The sequence below is a fragment of the Neophocaena asiaeorientalis genome, unplaced genomic scaffold (genome assembly GCF_003031525.2).
Source record: "Neophocaena asiaeorientalis asiaeorientalis breed wild unplaced genomic scaffold, Neophocaena_asiaeorientalis_V1.1 scaffold204, whole genome shotgun sequence".
Taxonomy (NCBI): domain Eukaryota; kingdom Metazoa; phylum Chordata; class Mammalia; order Artiodactyla; family Phocoenidae; genus Neophocaena; species Neophocaena asiaeorientalis.
Genome location: NW_020173922.1, coordinates 5,606,186 through 5,621,611, shown reverse-complemented (window position 1 = coordinate 5,621,611; position 15,426 = coordinate 5,606,186). Strand labels below are relative to the sequence as shown.

At 45.1% G+C, this 15,426-nt stretch overlaps 2 protein-coding genes across 4 annotated transcripts; both read right to left on the bottom strand.

Annotated features, from left to right (window-relative positions):
- Positions 1-1,216: 1,216 nt before the first annotated feature.
- Positions 1,217-6,881, bottom strand: ZMAT2 (zinc finger matrin-type 2). The gene is given in 7 exon segments (XM_024752325.1): positions 1,217-2,432; positions 3,061-3,119; positions 3,122-3,205; positions 3,652-3,725; positions 4,980-5,103; positions 6,333-6,426; positions 6,755-6,881. Coding segments are annotated over 7 exon segments (597 nt in total). The 5' UTR covers positions 6,773-6,881; the 3' UTR covers positions 1,217-2,288.
- LOC112404379 (histidyl-tRNA synthetase 2, mitochondrial) lies at positions 5,084-15,357 on the bottom strand. 3 transcript variants are annotated; one of them, XR_003004082.1, is made up of 15 exons: positions 15,065-15,357; positions 13,781-13,855; positions 13,261-13,380; positions 13,056-13,151; positions 12,234-12,359; positions 12,021-12,128; positions 11,662-11,760; positions 11,248-11,341; positions 10,793-10,920; positions 10,458-10,700; positions 10,178-10,294; positions 8,848-8,994; positions 8,245-8,431; positions 6,333-6,426; positions 5,084-5,103 (listed from the first exon to the last, which is right to left on the bottom strand). XR_003004082.1 is itself a non-coding variant. In XM_024752324.1 (13 exons), exons 1-13 carry the CDS (start codon positions 15,281-15,283, stop codon positions 8,372-8,374), a joined length of 1,632 nt encoding a protein of 543 aa, XP_024608092.1. In that variant the 5' UTR covers positions 15,284-15,357; the 3' UTR covers positions 7,598-8,371. The 3 variants fall into 3 exon arrangements, 1 of the variants encoding a protein (XP_024608092.1); XR_003004083.1 differs by lacking the exon at positions 5,084-5,103 and having other exon boundaries at positions 6,332-6,426; XM_024752324.1 differs by lacking the exons at positions 5,084-5,103; positions 6,333-6,426 and having other exon boundaries at positions 7,598-8,431.
- Between the last annotated feature and the right edge of the window lie 69 nt (positions 15,358-15,426).

Here is a 15,426-nt window from a genome sequence, read left to right as displayed (position 1 = left end):
TTAGTAGAGATGACCAGAAGTCAGATTCCACCGGTACCAAAGAGGGAAATCACTTGAAGCCAAGTTGAATTAGCTACCTGAAGAATGAACACTGAACCACGGAAGGAACTCAGCTCATTGTTACATTCTCTAGCCTGCCTTGACAGGGGGAACAAAAGGACCCAGTTGACTAGGGTAGATTCTTACCCAAGGACCTGTAGAACACATAATCCTGCCAAGGAAAGCACCAACTAATATGTCCGCAACTGGCCAACGAATATTGTATGAGAAATTTTGAGCCAGTCCTTGAACCAGTAGATAAAGGCACATTCAGTGTTTCCACTGGCAAGATTCAGCATCAGAAATAAAATTAGGCAGGGAATTCCTGGTGGTCCAGTGGTTAGGACTCCGCTTTCACTGCTGAGGGCTCAGGTTTGATCCCTAGTCAGGGAACTAAGATCCCACAAGCCGCACAGCACGCTGCCCCTCAACCCCTCCCCCAAAAAAAGAAAAGTCAGCAAAAGAGATGCCTAACAGCAAGGGGATTTTGCACAGAAGTCCAAAGAAAAGAGTATGGTGCTTTGGGGGACCCACAAGTGGTTCAGATGCTACATAAAGGTGTCCAAAGGGCTAGATAAGGCAGAAAATGTCAACAAGCCATATGGCAGCAGCCTTGTTAGCCCAAGCAGAGCCCACTTTTCAAGGAACAGAAGCAACTAATGTTGTTACACAATTCACCTGTTTGAAGCTTGTGTAACTACCATTTGTTTTTTTACTTTAAGGAACTGACTTCTTTTTTCCATCTGCATCCCTAGGGCCTGGCACAGTACCTGATGTAGGGAACATCAAAGTTGTTTTTGCTTTAGTTAGCCAGTCTGTACCACCTAATTCTCAAGTTAGACCCAACTTGAGGCAAGGCAGCTTCTCAATAGTTCTCAGTAGGGCTAGCGGGGGAGGAATTATGCCCCGCCCCCCTCCAGGGACACAGACATCTTTCATTGTCATAACTTGGGGAGAAGGTGCTATTGGCAACTAGTGAGTAGAGGCTAGAGATACTCTAGACACCCTACAATGCACAAGGGAGCCTCCACAACAAAGAATTACCCAGCCCAAAATGTCAACAGTGTGAACACCGAGTAACCCTGTGCCTAGCCTAACTGCAGAGAGTTAGGAAATCACTAAGTTTTCAACCCTGAGCTCTGCTGTTCCAGAAACAGAAGATCAAAGGAGGCTTAAAATTACAGGAAAAGTTATATTCAAACTCCTCTAGACACAGATCACATCAGAGTAAAGTATAACTCGTGTTGAAGGCACCTAGAAAAAAAGTGACAGGGCTCAAATGAAGGGAGAAGAATAAGTATGGGGAAGAAAAAACAATACACAGGGAAGAATATGGGATGTTCCCACCAAATGTGAAATAGGCCCAGTCAATGCTATTTATTATACATGTTGAATAGCCTCTGAGACCCAAGGGCTCCCATATGAGGTTTTTCTCCTTTTTCTTTTTTGCATCAAACAGGTTCTTCCAAGAGCCTGCTTACAAGGAAGACAAAAACAGAGTAATCCTCAATAAAATGAAACAAATAGGAAAAGCTGAACAGTTTACATATGAAGAACAAAGGTTAAAAAACTCACCAGACAAAAACCACACCAAACACTCATCCCATTTAATTTCCTGTTACATGCTCTGAGGAAGCTGAGAACACCAGGCCCCAAGGCAGCAATGCTCCTGAGGCTCTAGCTTAGGCTCCCTCTATGTGACAGTTTCATGCACACGCACCCGCACATACCAATGACCCAGGCAGAAGTACACATGCATGCACAGGTGGCCGGAGAACCACGGGGCGGGACTGGGGGAGAATGGCAAAAGGAGGGGCCAGTCAAGGATATGCTATCAACTGGAAACTGGGGACCCAGAGAACCCTTCTGCTGTAGGCTAAGCAAGAGTAAAAATTAAAACAAAGGCAGAACACAGGGTAAATGTAGGATGCTCAGATGAGATGGACAGATGAAGAGGGAAAGATGCAAGGGGAGTTTCGGGAAAGCAGCCTCAGAAGAGGTGGTTTTTCTTTATTGGGAACTCAGATGATCAGACGTCCTCTGTCTCCAGTGAAATACTGAGGCTGAAGGAACATGCCACAGCACATTCCTTTGCATCCTGTGCTCTCTCCCAAGGTAGAGGGAAACCACAAACACCCACCCTCTAGCCCTCCCCACTGCCACTCTTAAGGACTTTCCCCAGTACCTCCCAAAAGATGACGCCCACACACACAAAGTTAGGCCTGGCAAAAAGCCAAGCATAGAAAGCCTCAGTAACTCTTCTTGGTGGAACCAAAGCCAGAGAAGCCCATCACAGCTGCCATCTCATCCTCCTCCTGAAATGTCAAGTCCTCCTCAGCCCTCCTTTTCTTCTCCTTCTGTTTCTCTTTCTTGTAGGCTTTGGCCTTTTCCTCCTAGAAGGGAAATCACTCAGAATCAGTTCAGACTCGTGAGCCAATTCTATCTTTAGAATAAAATAATTAAAGACAAGTAAAATTTCAAGAGCAGAGGAAAAGCCACAGTAAAGATCATAAGGGACAAGAAAGAGAAGTTTTAGCCTGTGGAAAGCATTTCTCAATCCTACATCCCAGTTCATCTCTAGTTCTTAACAAGGTGATGGGAGTAAAGCCACATAATAGGAACTAACATTCTGGGGCATAGAGTACAAGCCAGGAACTGGTCTAAGTGCTTTATGTATATTATATACTAAGATCTTGAATATGGGGAAACAGAGGCACAAAGAGGTTATATAGCTTATCCAAGATTCACAGCCAGTATGTGAAGGAAACAGAATTCTGACCCAGTCAGCCTGGTTCCACGGGCCTGCTGGGGACTAGGTGCATTTAATTAATCACTCCTGTAGTTAAAAAAAAAAAAAAAGTATGGCCCAGAGAGTCCAGAAAAAAAGGATAGGTTTAGAGCCATTTCCTTCAGATTATGAGAGTCCCAAACAAGGGCAATAAATGTTCCCCTTAATGTACAGAAATTCAGGAGATATAACTCTCCTCTGGGGATGGGAGTGGAATGAGGAAGAGAGCCTACCTCTTCTCTGAGTTCCTTCATCCTTTCCTCAAAATCATAATCCTTCTGCTTCTCTTCATTTTCTTCTTGTTGACTTCAAAACGTTTCTTCACCTGATCCAAAGTGGAACGTTCTACACGCATAGACATGCCCAGGTTTCGCTGATCTGGGTAGGGTCAACAGTGAAGAAGGTAAGGTTGTTAAGACATCCTAAGTCCCTCAAAAGGTCTTTTCCTGACATTAAAAAAAAAAAAAAACAGACTCATAAAACACACAGTAAAAATAATTAGGGCTAAAAAAAACTTCCCTGGCAGCAGCCCCAGATAACAAGATATAAGCAGCTTTCAATTACCCTTACTGAGCAGATGCACACCAGTGGGGACAGCTGGGCCCTGGAGAAGACCATGGTCTGGGCTTGTTGACAGCTTAGAACAGATACTCACCTCATGGACTCCAGAAACATTAAATAATGAAGTAAAGAATGACTTATGCTGAAGCAACTAGAGAATTCCCCAGACACTGAAAAAGAGGCCCAATAGTAACTACCCTTTCCCACACCCCACCTCCAAAACTCAAATCCAGCCCCAATCACAAACTACCTCCAAGTCTTACGTTTCTTTCCATTAATGTGATCCAGGAAGTTGATAGAGTCTTTCACCACACAGTCACAGACATTGCAATAGTATCTAGAAAACAGAAAGAAATAGCACTATGGACACATCTGGTTGTAAGGATTTTATCGTTTTCAACCAAAAAACTCATTATTTTTAGGTAAAATTTGTTTTTAGAAGAAGCATCCTCATTTCCACAAAGCCTTGGCTCTTGGAAGAGTGTGGCTGCCAACTTCCAAGATGGCCCCAACAATGATCCCACACTCCTGGTATTCCTACCCTATATAGGCCCTTCCCAATTTGCACAAGCGTTAGTCTGTGTGATCAATAGAATGTATCAAAGGTGATGCTATGTCACTTCCAAGATTAGGTTATGAAAAAACATGGATTCTGTCTTAGTCTGTTCACGAGGATCACGTGCCCTGGGGAAGTCACTTGCTTTGTTGTGAGCGGCACTATGGAGCGGCCCATGGAGCATAGAACTGAGGCCTCCAAACCACAGCCACGTGACAGAGCTTGGAAGCAGATCCTCCAGCCCCACTTATACCTCAGATGAATGCAGACGCAGCAGACACCTTGATGACAGCTTTGTGAGAGACACTGAGCCAGAACCACCTAGGTAAACCTTTCCCGGGTTACTTCCCCACAGATTCTGTGAGCTATCCATTGTTTTATGCTGCTAAATACTGGGTTAATGTATTAATTTAAATAGCAATAGATAACTAACACAAAGAGGAAGGACAACAGTGGACAACAGTGGATTTACTCAGAGAAGCAGCTCAAAAAAGTGTCACTCATTGTTATCTGTGTTATGCTCCTGCTGGAAAACCTAACTGGACAGAGAGGTAGTGGTGAGCAAAAAGATGAAGAGTTCTTGTGGGACCCTTCTTCCTAAAGGTTATAGTCTTGGTCTAGGAGGAAGGTGCACAACCAGGAAATCCAAAACAGCTACAACCTTTGCAGCCAGTCTGGAACCTCAACCCCCTTTATTCACCATCAACAGCTCCTGGGCTCCATTCTAGCTTCACCTAATTTCTCCCCTAGACATCTCCTCAGTAGTCCTTTTCTTCATTTCTTCCTCTGGCAGGAGAACAAATAATCTCTTTTAAGATATTAAGAAGTAGTTACAGTGCTAATATGAAGACGCCTACAGAGTGACCCCTCTTAGAGACACTATTATGTTAACTTGAGACCTTGGAGGACAATGGATGGAATTACAGGAAACAAGGTTGTTATTCTAAGGCCAGGTACCCTGCTCAACACTTCCTAAAACCAACGCAGTTTATTAGACTTACTCCTGGCTGCAGAGAAAGATGAAAAGTCACTCACCCTCCCATCTCAGACTGTGGGGTGGTCTTGGTAATGACGATTGTCTTCCCAAGTTTGGATTCCAGGTCCACCTTGTAGTCCCTATGCCGGAGAAGCTCTCGCTTGACTGGCTGCACTGGTTTTCCTGAAATATAATGGGGAAGGAAGTCCCTTCATTATTAGAGTTCCTTAACCAGAAAGGAAAAGAAACACAAGAAATCCAAAATCCTGAGGTTTACTTTCATGTCTTTTTGAAACCTGAAGCAAGGGACACAACAGTCACTTCTAGCAGCAGCTAAGGAGAAGCTCAACAGAAAAAATGACAAGCAATCCTTAACTCTCTACATCTTTCCTCCACTTCAAATCCAACGAGTCTAAAAGCAATGTGTTTTTTTGTTGTTGTTGTTGTTGTTGTTGTTTTTGCGGTACGCGGGCCTCTCACTGTTGTGGCCTCTCCCGTTGCGGAGCACAAGCTCTGGACGCGCAGGCTCAGCGGCCATGGCTCACGGGCCCAGCCGCTCCGCGGCATGTGGGATCCTCCCAGACCGCGGCACGAACCCGTATCCCCTGCATCGGCAGGCGGACTCTCAACCACTGCGCCACCAGGGAAGCCCCTAAAAGCAATGTTTTTTATTCATTAACTAACTGAATTGAAGGGAGGAGCTCTGAATTTTCACAAAAAGCAACCTTTTAAAAGAAGAGTAAGACCACTCAATAGTGCTTTCAAACAGATATCCCAAGCATAAAACAGAAAGGAATCTTCTGAAAGTTGGGAAAACTTTTAAAGGGGGACCAACATTTAGGAAATATCTGTTATATGTCAAGTACTATTGTACAAGTTACATAAAAACCAAAAGTTAGATTATGCAACGTGGTGTAGAAGTAAAGCAAAAGAAAAATGTACAGTTTGAAAACAGATGAGAAAATAAGACGTTTCTTTTTATACAGTGGACTCTCTAGGAGAGAAGCACCAACTCCCTAACATAGTATAACGCACAGAGAACAGCACTAAGCGCTAGGTTAAACAATACCATGTTCCCTGCTGCTCTTCAAAAGCAATAATACAAAGCAGCAAAATACTCCTTCTTCTGTCACTAGTAAGGATCCCACTCTCTTCTCTGTACTTGAGGAAAGTACGAAATGAACCAAACAAAGGTAAGGCAAGGAAGCAGAATCACAGAGCTGGAAAGCACCTCAAAAGCACTTCAGTCCATCTCCTCGCTCTCATACCTGAAGAAACTGAGGACCAGGGAGGCAATGCTCTGCCAAAGGTTACACAAGAAATGAGGACAGCGCATTTCAACTCCCCACCCACTCTCCAACCATTGCATCGCCTCTATAATACACTTAGCACTTGATGGAGAAGGCACCCACCATCCTTCTTTTCTCTCTCTTCCGTGAGCCTCTTCTCGGCGAGCTTCTCATATTCATCTTTGTCCCACTTTCGGCGAAAGTCCAAGTTTTTTGTCTGGGGAGAGGAAAAAGCGCTTGAGATTCGTCGCTAATCGTGTCCGACTCCTGGAAAAACGGAAGCGCGTCCTCGCTGCCAAGGGCCCCGGGACCTGGGGAAAGCGAAGCCTCTCCGGACAGCACCAGGAGGCTGAGGTTGCCTCAGGACCCCAACCAGAGCCCTCCCCGATTCCACTGACCCTGTACCAGGGCCTTACGAAGAAGCTCTTGAAATGGGGCCATTAGATTGCGAGGAGGTGTCGGGAAGTCAATCGGGTGCAGAATACTCGGCGCCGAGAAGCCACCCCCGACCCCCCACCGCAAGCCTCCTCACACACAACACCTACCCCACTGCCCGACGCCATCTTCACTTCGAAGTGAATGGGAAGCCGGAAAATGCCGTAAAAAGCGGCCTTGAGCCGTAAAGCAAGCTTGCCTCCAATAAGCTTAGACTCTCGTGTTCTGAACGAGCTAAGCACTGGAGGGCATCTAAAACAGGATTTCGGCCCCGCCCCCGCTCCAAAGAAATAGCGCATGCGCAAAGAAAGTTTGAAGCAACACGGAAGTAAGGGCGCCTGGAAACGTTTTTGCCGTGGCTTTCAAAACAAGCGTAGATTCAACTTGTCTTTTTAACCAAAGAGGAAAATGAGATTCGGATCAGTGCTCTCTGATCTAATCTAATCAACCTGCGTGCACTGCCAAGAATTTCCAAACCTTCTTTAAGGCTGAAGCGCCGTTATAGGGGCTCTAGATGCACTAAAAATAGGGCCCCAAGAGCGCTGAACTGTTTGTAAAGGCTGCAGCCTTTCCAACGCACATATGCAAAGCGCTTTTTGCGGCTTGCCTCTTTATCTTGAAGCAATGCTATCAAACTTTGGTTAACTCATTTTTCCTTCAGCTGAGAAACAGTCATTCAATCTATAGTGCACAGTTTAATCAACATGATGGGACTTGGGAAGGTCGGTCATCAACAACACTCTAGGGTGAAGAACTCTAGCAGATATCTCACTATACATTGATTTAGTGACGTGACTGTATCTCCAAGTTGGGGGGGAAGGGGAACTGTGGCTGCTCCCCTCACTGAATACAGAAACATCACCCCAGGGAAGTTACTCCTAGCTCACAGAATCCTCCAGTGTACACTCAAGCGTTTTCCATGGCCTATGCAAACCAATCCCTTGGTAACAAATTACCCAAACTATTATATTTAATATTTTATTTAATATATTATACAACCACTTCTAGAACAGGCACCTCCATGGCAGGACATGGAAGTCAGAGCAGTGATTCTGGCACAGGTAATGGTCTCCAAAATCTCAAAAGATCAGATCTCAATCTTGTCAGGTCACTTATTAAGTTCAACATTCAAGATTATTAAACAGACAGCCTCACCCTGCTATTATTAACAATGGATGGGCTAGAGAGATGCCACATCAATATGGGCACTGCTATGCCCTTGGGATAGCACCTCTGTCCTCAAACAAAACAGAAGACAGTCATTGCCCAACTCTTTGCTGTCTCCCAAAAACTCCCTGGACAGGCCAAGGGCAGGTTATGGACAAACTTCCCAGAAACTGGCTCAGAAGCCAGAGCGGAAGGCTAAGTATTTGACTTTTGATCTCAATGGTCAGAATCCTCTCAACCTGAGGTGACTTTCCCAGAGACTTGCTCATAGCAACCATCTCAGCACCTGTTGGCAGCACTCAGTGGCATTTCAAACCTGCCATCTGCCTCGGATGTTAGAGCATGTCTCTGTCACGTACCAGCCATCTGCGCCCATGCAGAATAGCTGCTCACACTAGCCCAGGAGTCCTCAGGGCCTTCTACAGTTCTGTACCCAGGAAGGATGAAGGATGCAGAGGCACTTGTCACCCATCCTGGCCAGCAGTTATGAAGTCCCTCAGGAAGTCAGTCCTAGATGAAACCTTTTCTACAAAGAGCAGCAGATGGCATTCAGGCAAGGATCAAGACTCAGACAGTCGCTTCTGAATTTCAGCCACAAGATTTTCCCGTGTAATGGCCACCTGAAACATAACAGAACTCTCATGTGACAAACTAGAGAGTGATACTAGTTCCTTAGCCACTACTTTTCTGGATTCATTTAACTGTGCAACTGCTCCCACTACTTATGCAACCAGTAGGGAGGAGTATGTGCTTCAACCTGACCTGGAGAATGTATGCCCTCAAGACTAAAGGGATTCAAACACCTGATCTATGTCTATTTTGTTGATGAGTCTTGAAATACCCATAGAGATTTCGTTTGTCCTTTTGCCCACCCAACCAATCATCGGCTATAATGGTTGCCTAGGGTGGGTGCTCATTCATCTCTATCACGATTAACCCTGGAGATATTTTCTCAGCCAAAAGATATATATTTCTTAAAGAATCTAAGAAAAGTAGAAACACTTGGTCCCTCCTATTTCTGCCTGCCCCCACTCACCTCCTCCCTGCTGGCCACGGAACGGAGCTTGATGACCCCTTCCTTCAGTTCTTGCTCACCAATAATGACCACCAGTGGGATGCCCATGTTCTCACAGTAGTGCAGTTGAGTTAGTAGTTTAGGGTTGTTCTTATACATCAGCTCTGCCTGAAAAGGGTGAAGAAAGAATAGGGGACTTAGGGACTTCCCTGGTGGCACAGTGGTTAAGAATCCGCCTGCCAATGCAGGGGACATGGGTTCGAGCCCTGGTCCAGAAAGATCCCACATGCCGCAGATCAACTAAGCCCATGCGCCACAACTACTGATTCTGCACTCTAGAGCCCGTGAGCCACAACTACTGAGCCCACGTACCACAACTACTTACTGAAGCCCGCAAGCCTAGAGCCTGTGCTCTGCAACAAGAGAAGCCACCGCAATGAGAAGCCCACGCACCGCAAAGTAGCCCCCACTCGCCGCAACTAGAGAAAGCCTGCGCGCAGCAACGAAGACCCAATGCAGCCAAAAAATAATTAATTAATTTAAAAAAAAAGAATAGGGGACTTAGAAGTGACCATACCGAAGCAACCTAAGTGTCCATCAACGGATGAATGGATAAAGAAGATGTGGCACATATATACAATGGAATATTAGCCATAAAAAGAAAGAAATTGAGTTATTTGTGGTGAGGTGGATGGACCTAGAGATTGTCATACAGAGTGAAGTAAGTCAGAAAGAGAAAAATAAATACCGTATGCTAACACATATATATGGAATCTAAAAAAGAAAAAAAAATGGTTTTGAAGAACCTAGGGGCAGGACAGGAATAAAGATGCAGACATAGAGAATGGACTTGAGGACACGGGTAGGGGGAAGGGTAAGCTGGGACAAAGTGAGAGAGTGGCATGGACTTATATATACTACCAAAAGTAAAATAGATAGCTAGTGGAAAGCAGCCACATAGCACAGGGAGATCAGCTCAGTGCTTTGCGTCCACCTAGAGGGGTGGGATAGGGAGGGTGGGAAGGAGATGCAAGAGGGAGGAGATATGGGGATATATGTATATGTATAGCTGGTTCATTTTGTTATAAAGCAGAAACTAACACAACATTGTAAAGCAATTATACTCCAATAAAGATGTTAAAAAAAAAAAAAAGAAAAGAAGTGACCATACCACTCAAACCCCAGGAGCAGGCATATCCAAATAAGTAAGTAGCTCACCCTCATACCCTAAGAAGACACACTAGTGAAGACTAGAAAGATCTTGAGTTCCACCTTAGGCATAAGGTAGAAGTGGGCCTGGTGCATGAATTCCACATATACCTAGATGTTTTGGATATTAGCTCCATTATACCTTGATCCCAGCATCCCAAAGCTCTGCAATTAGCTTCAGCCGTTCTTGGAGAAAGTTCTTCTGTGGTGTGGCCACAAACACTTGGGTCTCTGTGGTCCGTATCTTCTCACCAAAAGTCTAGTAAAAGAGAGAGAGAAGGTAAAACTAATAAAAACTTCCTTTGCACCAATAATTCAAAAAAAAACAAAAACAATCATCAGAAAAACAGTCCAACTGCACTTCCAGAAACATGAGAGTTTTTAAGGTCTGCAGCCCCACTCTAACCCTACCGGGGACCTACCTTCATCCTCTGCTCCACAATGGAGAAGATCCGCTCCACCCCAATGCTGAGCCCCACACATGGCACGTTGTGGCCTTTGGGGTCAAACATGCCCACCAGCCCATCATAGCGCCCACCAGCAGCCACACTGCCCACATTCAGTAGCTCCTCCTCAGCATGAGCTGGGGTCTGTAGCAGCACCGCTTCATAGATCACTCCTGTATAGTAGTCCAGGCCCCGAGCCAGGCTCAGGTCAAAGGAGATCTGTGGGGACAAGGTTATAGTCAGTCTTAGACAAGACTCAGGACCCTGAGAGCCCTAGACACAGCAGGAGGTGCACTCCCTACCCAGCTTACCTTCTCAGCAATTCCAAATAAAGTCAGGTATTCAAATAGCAGCTTCAGGTCTCCCAAGCCCTCTAGGGCCTGCTTGTTCTGGGATAGTCTGGGATCCTGGAACATTTGTTTCACCAAGGACACCCCTCCTGGGGAGACATGTGGGGAGAAATAATGTCTGTGTTATACACCCAGATGTGTTTCATCCAAATTTATCCCTAATATGCTCCAGCCAGTCCTCCTCATTTTCTTAAAAAAAAAGATCCTGATCACATATGACCAGATGCTCCTCTTCTGCCTCCATCTTTGACACCTAAAGACATAACTGGTTACAGTAAGTAAAAAGGTTATTAAATTAAAACCAGGCTCTGGAACTTAGCACATTTATGAAAAGGAGCTGTTTCAGACGTAGAAGTTATACACTTATCACCCTCACTCTGGTTCTATCATGTACCTCTGAAAACACTGATTCTTACCATGACATTGGACGTAATCCCCAATTCGATCAGCTACTTCAGCAGCCAGGCCTTTCTTTGCCACCATCTCATGTCTCACATCTTTCCAAGACATCTGCACAAACACCCAAACATTAGCCTAGCCCCAAGATCCTTCTTTCTCTTAATGGAAAAGGACATCTCATTTCATTCATTATGTATGTCACAAGTAGCTAACACTCTACTCAGCAAAGTCAGAGGCAGCTTAGGAAATCCAGCCATAATCTCCACTGCACAGCAAAACTCAGGTCTCGTTTCAGAATGTCTCCCTACCTTCCTCCCAGAAATAGTTCACTTCCAGCCACCATCTCCTTATTTTCCTCTAAAGGTATTTATAGATTTGAAGGCAGGGCAGAAACTCTGATAGGATCTACTGAAGCATGTCTTCTTTGTTACCTTGTCTAGTTTGTCTACTGAGGAGCAGATGGCATGGAACTTGCTTTCAGGAACACCACAGACAGCAAATATCCCATCCAAAATCCGCCGGTCATTGACCTGTGAACTCAATGGAAGTGACCCAAGTGGGTTATGAATGATCTTCTCCCTCAAAACAATGGCAGTCCCTACTTGCCTGACTCATAAAAGGGATAGAAAGGAAATTCCACAGGGTGACTATATAGATATAGATATAAAATGCAACACCTGTACTAAGAAAGTCCTAGAGCTACAGGCTTAATGGCTGGGGTCACCTATGTTTTCAAACAGCATTAGGCCAAATCCAGACTTCTCCCCTCAGTCCTCGGCTCTGGCCACACCTTAATGAGAAAATCCCCCAGCTGCAAGCCACTAAGGATTTCACACACGATCTTCAAACACTCTGCATCAGGGATCATAGGGTCAAACTGACCAGCAATGTCAAAGTCCTACAGCAAAGAAAAAGACGGGCGAAAAAAAATTAGTGAGCAGCCAGTTCCTAGGTTGTGGTCCCCAGAACTATCAAACCACGCTGCCTCCATCAGGTCACTTACACACTGGCAGAACTCCCTGTAGCGGCCTTGGGCTATGGTTGGGCTCTCCCGACGCCACACCTTTCCAACATGATAGCGTTTCATCTTCTTCACTTTATTCATGGCCAGATAACGAGCAAAAGGGACCTCACATAAATAGGTTAAGGAGGAAGAATACTACATCCAGAGCTTAGCCCCAGTGGAAAGATATTAGGGAGGACTGGGCCTCTATCAACTGGATCTCATCCACTAGGATTAGAACAAGGACTTTCTCTGTCTCCTTTCCCACTATCACCAAGGCATAGCAATCAATAAACACTGAATAGTGTCAAATGAAGGAATCCCCCTGCAAGTTTGGTAGAAAGCAGGGGAAGCAGAGATAGAAATGATCCAAGAACTTCAAGTCTGGGCCATTCCCTCCCATTCAGATCAAGTCTCAACTGTCTCAGAAGAGTCAAGCTTCAGAACCTGGATTTGCCTACAACTTCTATATCAATGTTTCTTCAAGTGTTCAAGGACCACCTGCATCTTTATTATCCAGGTACCTATTTAAAATGCAGATTTCTGAACACCACTCCAGCTACAGAATTAAGAAAATCTGGGGCTAGAGGTCAAGAATCTGTATTTTTGCAAGATTCCTCAAGGGATTCTGACACACTATAAACTTAAATGACAGAGCTCCAGGCCAGGCTCTGCTGGCAGAATTGCCTTCTGGAAGAAACTTGAAGTAAAGGCTGCTGCCAATGAACCTATAGGGTCCCAGAGTCACTCCTGTCCCGTTATCAGAGAATGACCTCTGGGTTTGGAAAGAGGTAAGTCAGGCTGCCGTACTCAGAAGGATACAGTAAGGTCATAGCGCAAGGACAATAGCTCTCCACCCTGATCCTTCAGATCATAGATGAGCCCAGAGTCCTCTCCATACTTCTCAGTAAGCATTTCCTACAGCGGTCAAACAGAAAGTGCCACGGTTAAAAGGAGGACTCCAGAACATAGGCTAGAAGCCCTTTGGGAAAGAAATGGGGTTCCTGCATTTTTTTTCTCCTCTTACCTTTAGCTCAAATGCTGGGGTATCCAACCCCTTTGCTCCATGACGTTTAAAGCAGCTAACAACCATATCAAGAATTTTCTCCCTCACGACCATCTGCTGGGGACTAAGATCTCTGGTGCCCTAGAAACCAAAAGGAGCCAGAGTGAAAACAAAGACAAAGACAAGTCCATTTAAGACAGAGTTAAACTATATCTATAATCTAAGGTCTGGAGTTGAAATCTCTTTGAGTTCAGACGACTATGAGCTCCACCCAGTATCTCAAGAATAGGGAAGAATTAGTGAAATAGTGAAAAATTAAAAATAGGGAATACCCTGGGGGTCCTGTGGTTAGGACTCTGCGCTTTCACTGCCAAGGGCCTGGGTTCAACCCCTGGTTGGGGAACTAAGATCCTGCAAGCCATGCAGCACAGCCAAAACAAACAAACAAACAAAAACAAAAACATTAAAAGTGGTCAGGAAGAGAAGCACAGGGCAGAACTCCAAGGCACTCTAACAGACAGGGCGGGGCAAAGGGCATTACCTTTGGGGTCTTGATAATAAAATTTGATTTCTCTTGATGTGGTTTCAGTTGGGTTGCTAACGCTGCCTCCGCAACCTGGTAGAAGAAATGTGAGATATGGCTCCTCTCAATACTGGCCAAACCTGGGGTATCTCTGGCCCTGTGTACCACCAACCTGAAAATATTTTTGGCCCTGAGCAACAGGAAGTCTGAACACTATCTTATCTATCCCAATCTCAGCCTACTTCCAAAAACCCAGTTGTATCTGCAACATATATGTAACACATATGGGATCAGATGTTTACCATACAAGCTTCCTCACTATAATTGGAGTTTTTAAAAGTATGAAAAACTTTAACCAGCAAAAAACAAGGAAGGCACAAAGCAACCCAAGACTACCACCACTAACCATATAGCAGTAGGGATTAGTACAATCTCCAGTTCTCAGTTCCTACTCAAAGAGCAAAAACTAAGAATTGTTAATAAGGTAGTAATGGTCATTAGGTTTGGAGATAGGGAAAAAGTAACTGGAAGACAGAAGAGAAACAGCCCAAGAACACAGAACATGCCTGTGGAATGAAAAGGAATGGATTTCCTGATTGGAAAAAAAAAAAAAAAGTCGACTGGTAGGATGCTGTGACTGCAAATAACAAAAGATCTGAGCTCTGTTGTTCATGATAGCACAAAGCATCTACTAGGAACACAAAAGTGTCATTCCCAAGGTAAAACAGAATCTGTGATTTTGATTATCCCCAGCAGGTTGTATGCCCTTCCAGAAGTATAGAGCGTGTAGTAGTTCATACTTTGGCAGATTCTGTGCTCCAAAGGACAGCAGTTGAAGCCCACAACCCCTCCTAAGAATCCCTAATCTCTGAAAACTAAAAATTTTGAGGTAAATTCTAATGTGAACTCACTCTACTTATGGCCGTTAGTCATCTCACTTAGTGGGAATATTCATATATTTTGCTTAAAAAAATTTAAATGTGTTTGATCCCAAAAGGTTCAGATAAGGGACTGTGGACCTATATTAAAATGCTCCCTTACTATGTAGCCATAGATAAGTCATTTAACCTTGGAGCCTCCGTTTCTTCAACTGTAAAACGGAAATAATAACCCCAACATCTCAAGATTGCTATGATGATTAAATGACAAAGCATCCTAAAAGGCCTTAGCTCTGTGTCGGTACATAGTGGGCACTCAATAAAAAACCGACTGTTAACACTGCGGGAGTAAAGGCCGCGAGTCTATGCTTTCAGACCTGGAGATCCTGCCCCGACAGACCAGAGCTATCTCAGTCTGGCTCACCTGGCTATGAGAATGGACTGCCCTGATGCATACAGCACCGGGCGGTCGCCGGAGCTGGCCAAACAGCACAGCCCAGGCCCTCCCATGTAGGAGTCCGAGCTGGGGCATCGTGCAGCAGGAGGCAGGATTTCCGGAACACGAGGCAAAGGACCTAGGAAAGAGGCAGACAGGACCCCAGGAAGGGTACAGGGCGCTGTAGAGGCGAAGCCCGAGCACCATAGAAGAGGTGAGCGTTTCTACCCCTCCCGAATTCCGGCAGGTTGCTCCAGCCCTCTCAGGCTCACGCCCAGTTCCCGCACTTCCGGTAGGAGCCGGAAGTGATTGTTGTACTGAGTGGTGGCTTTCTAGGCGTGCGGGCCCTC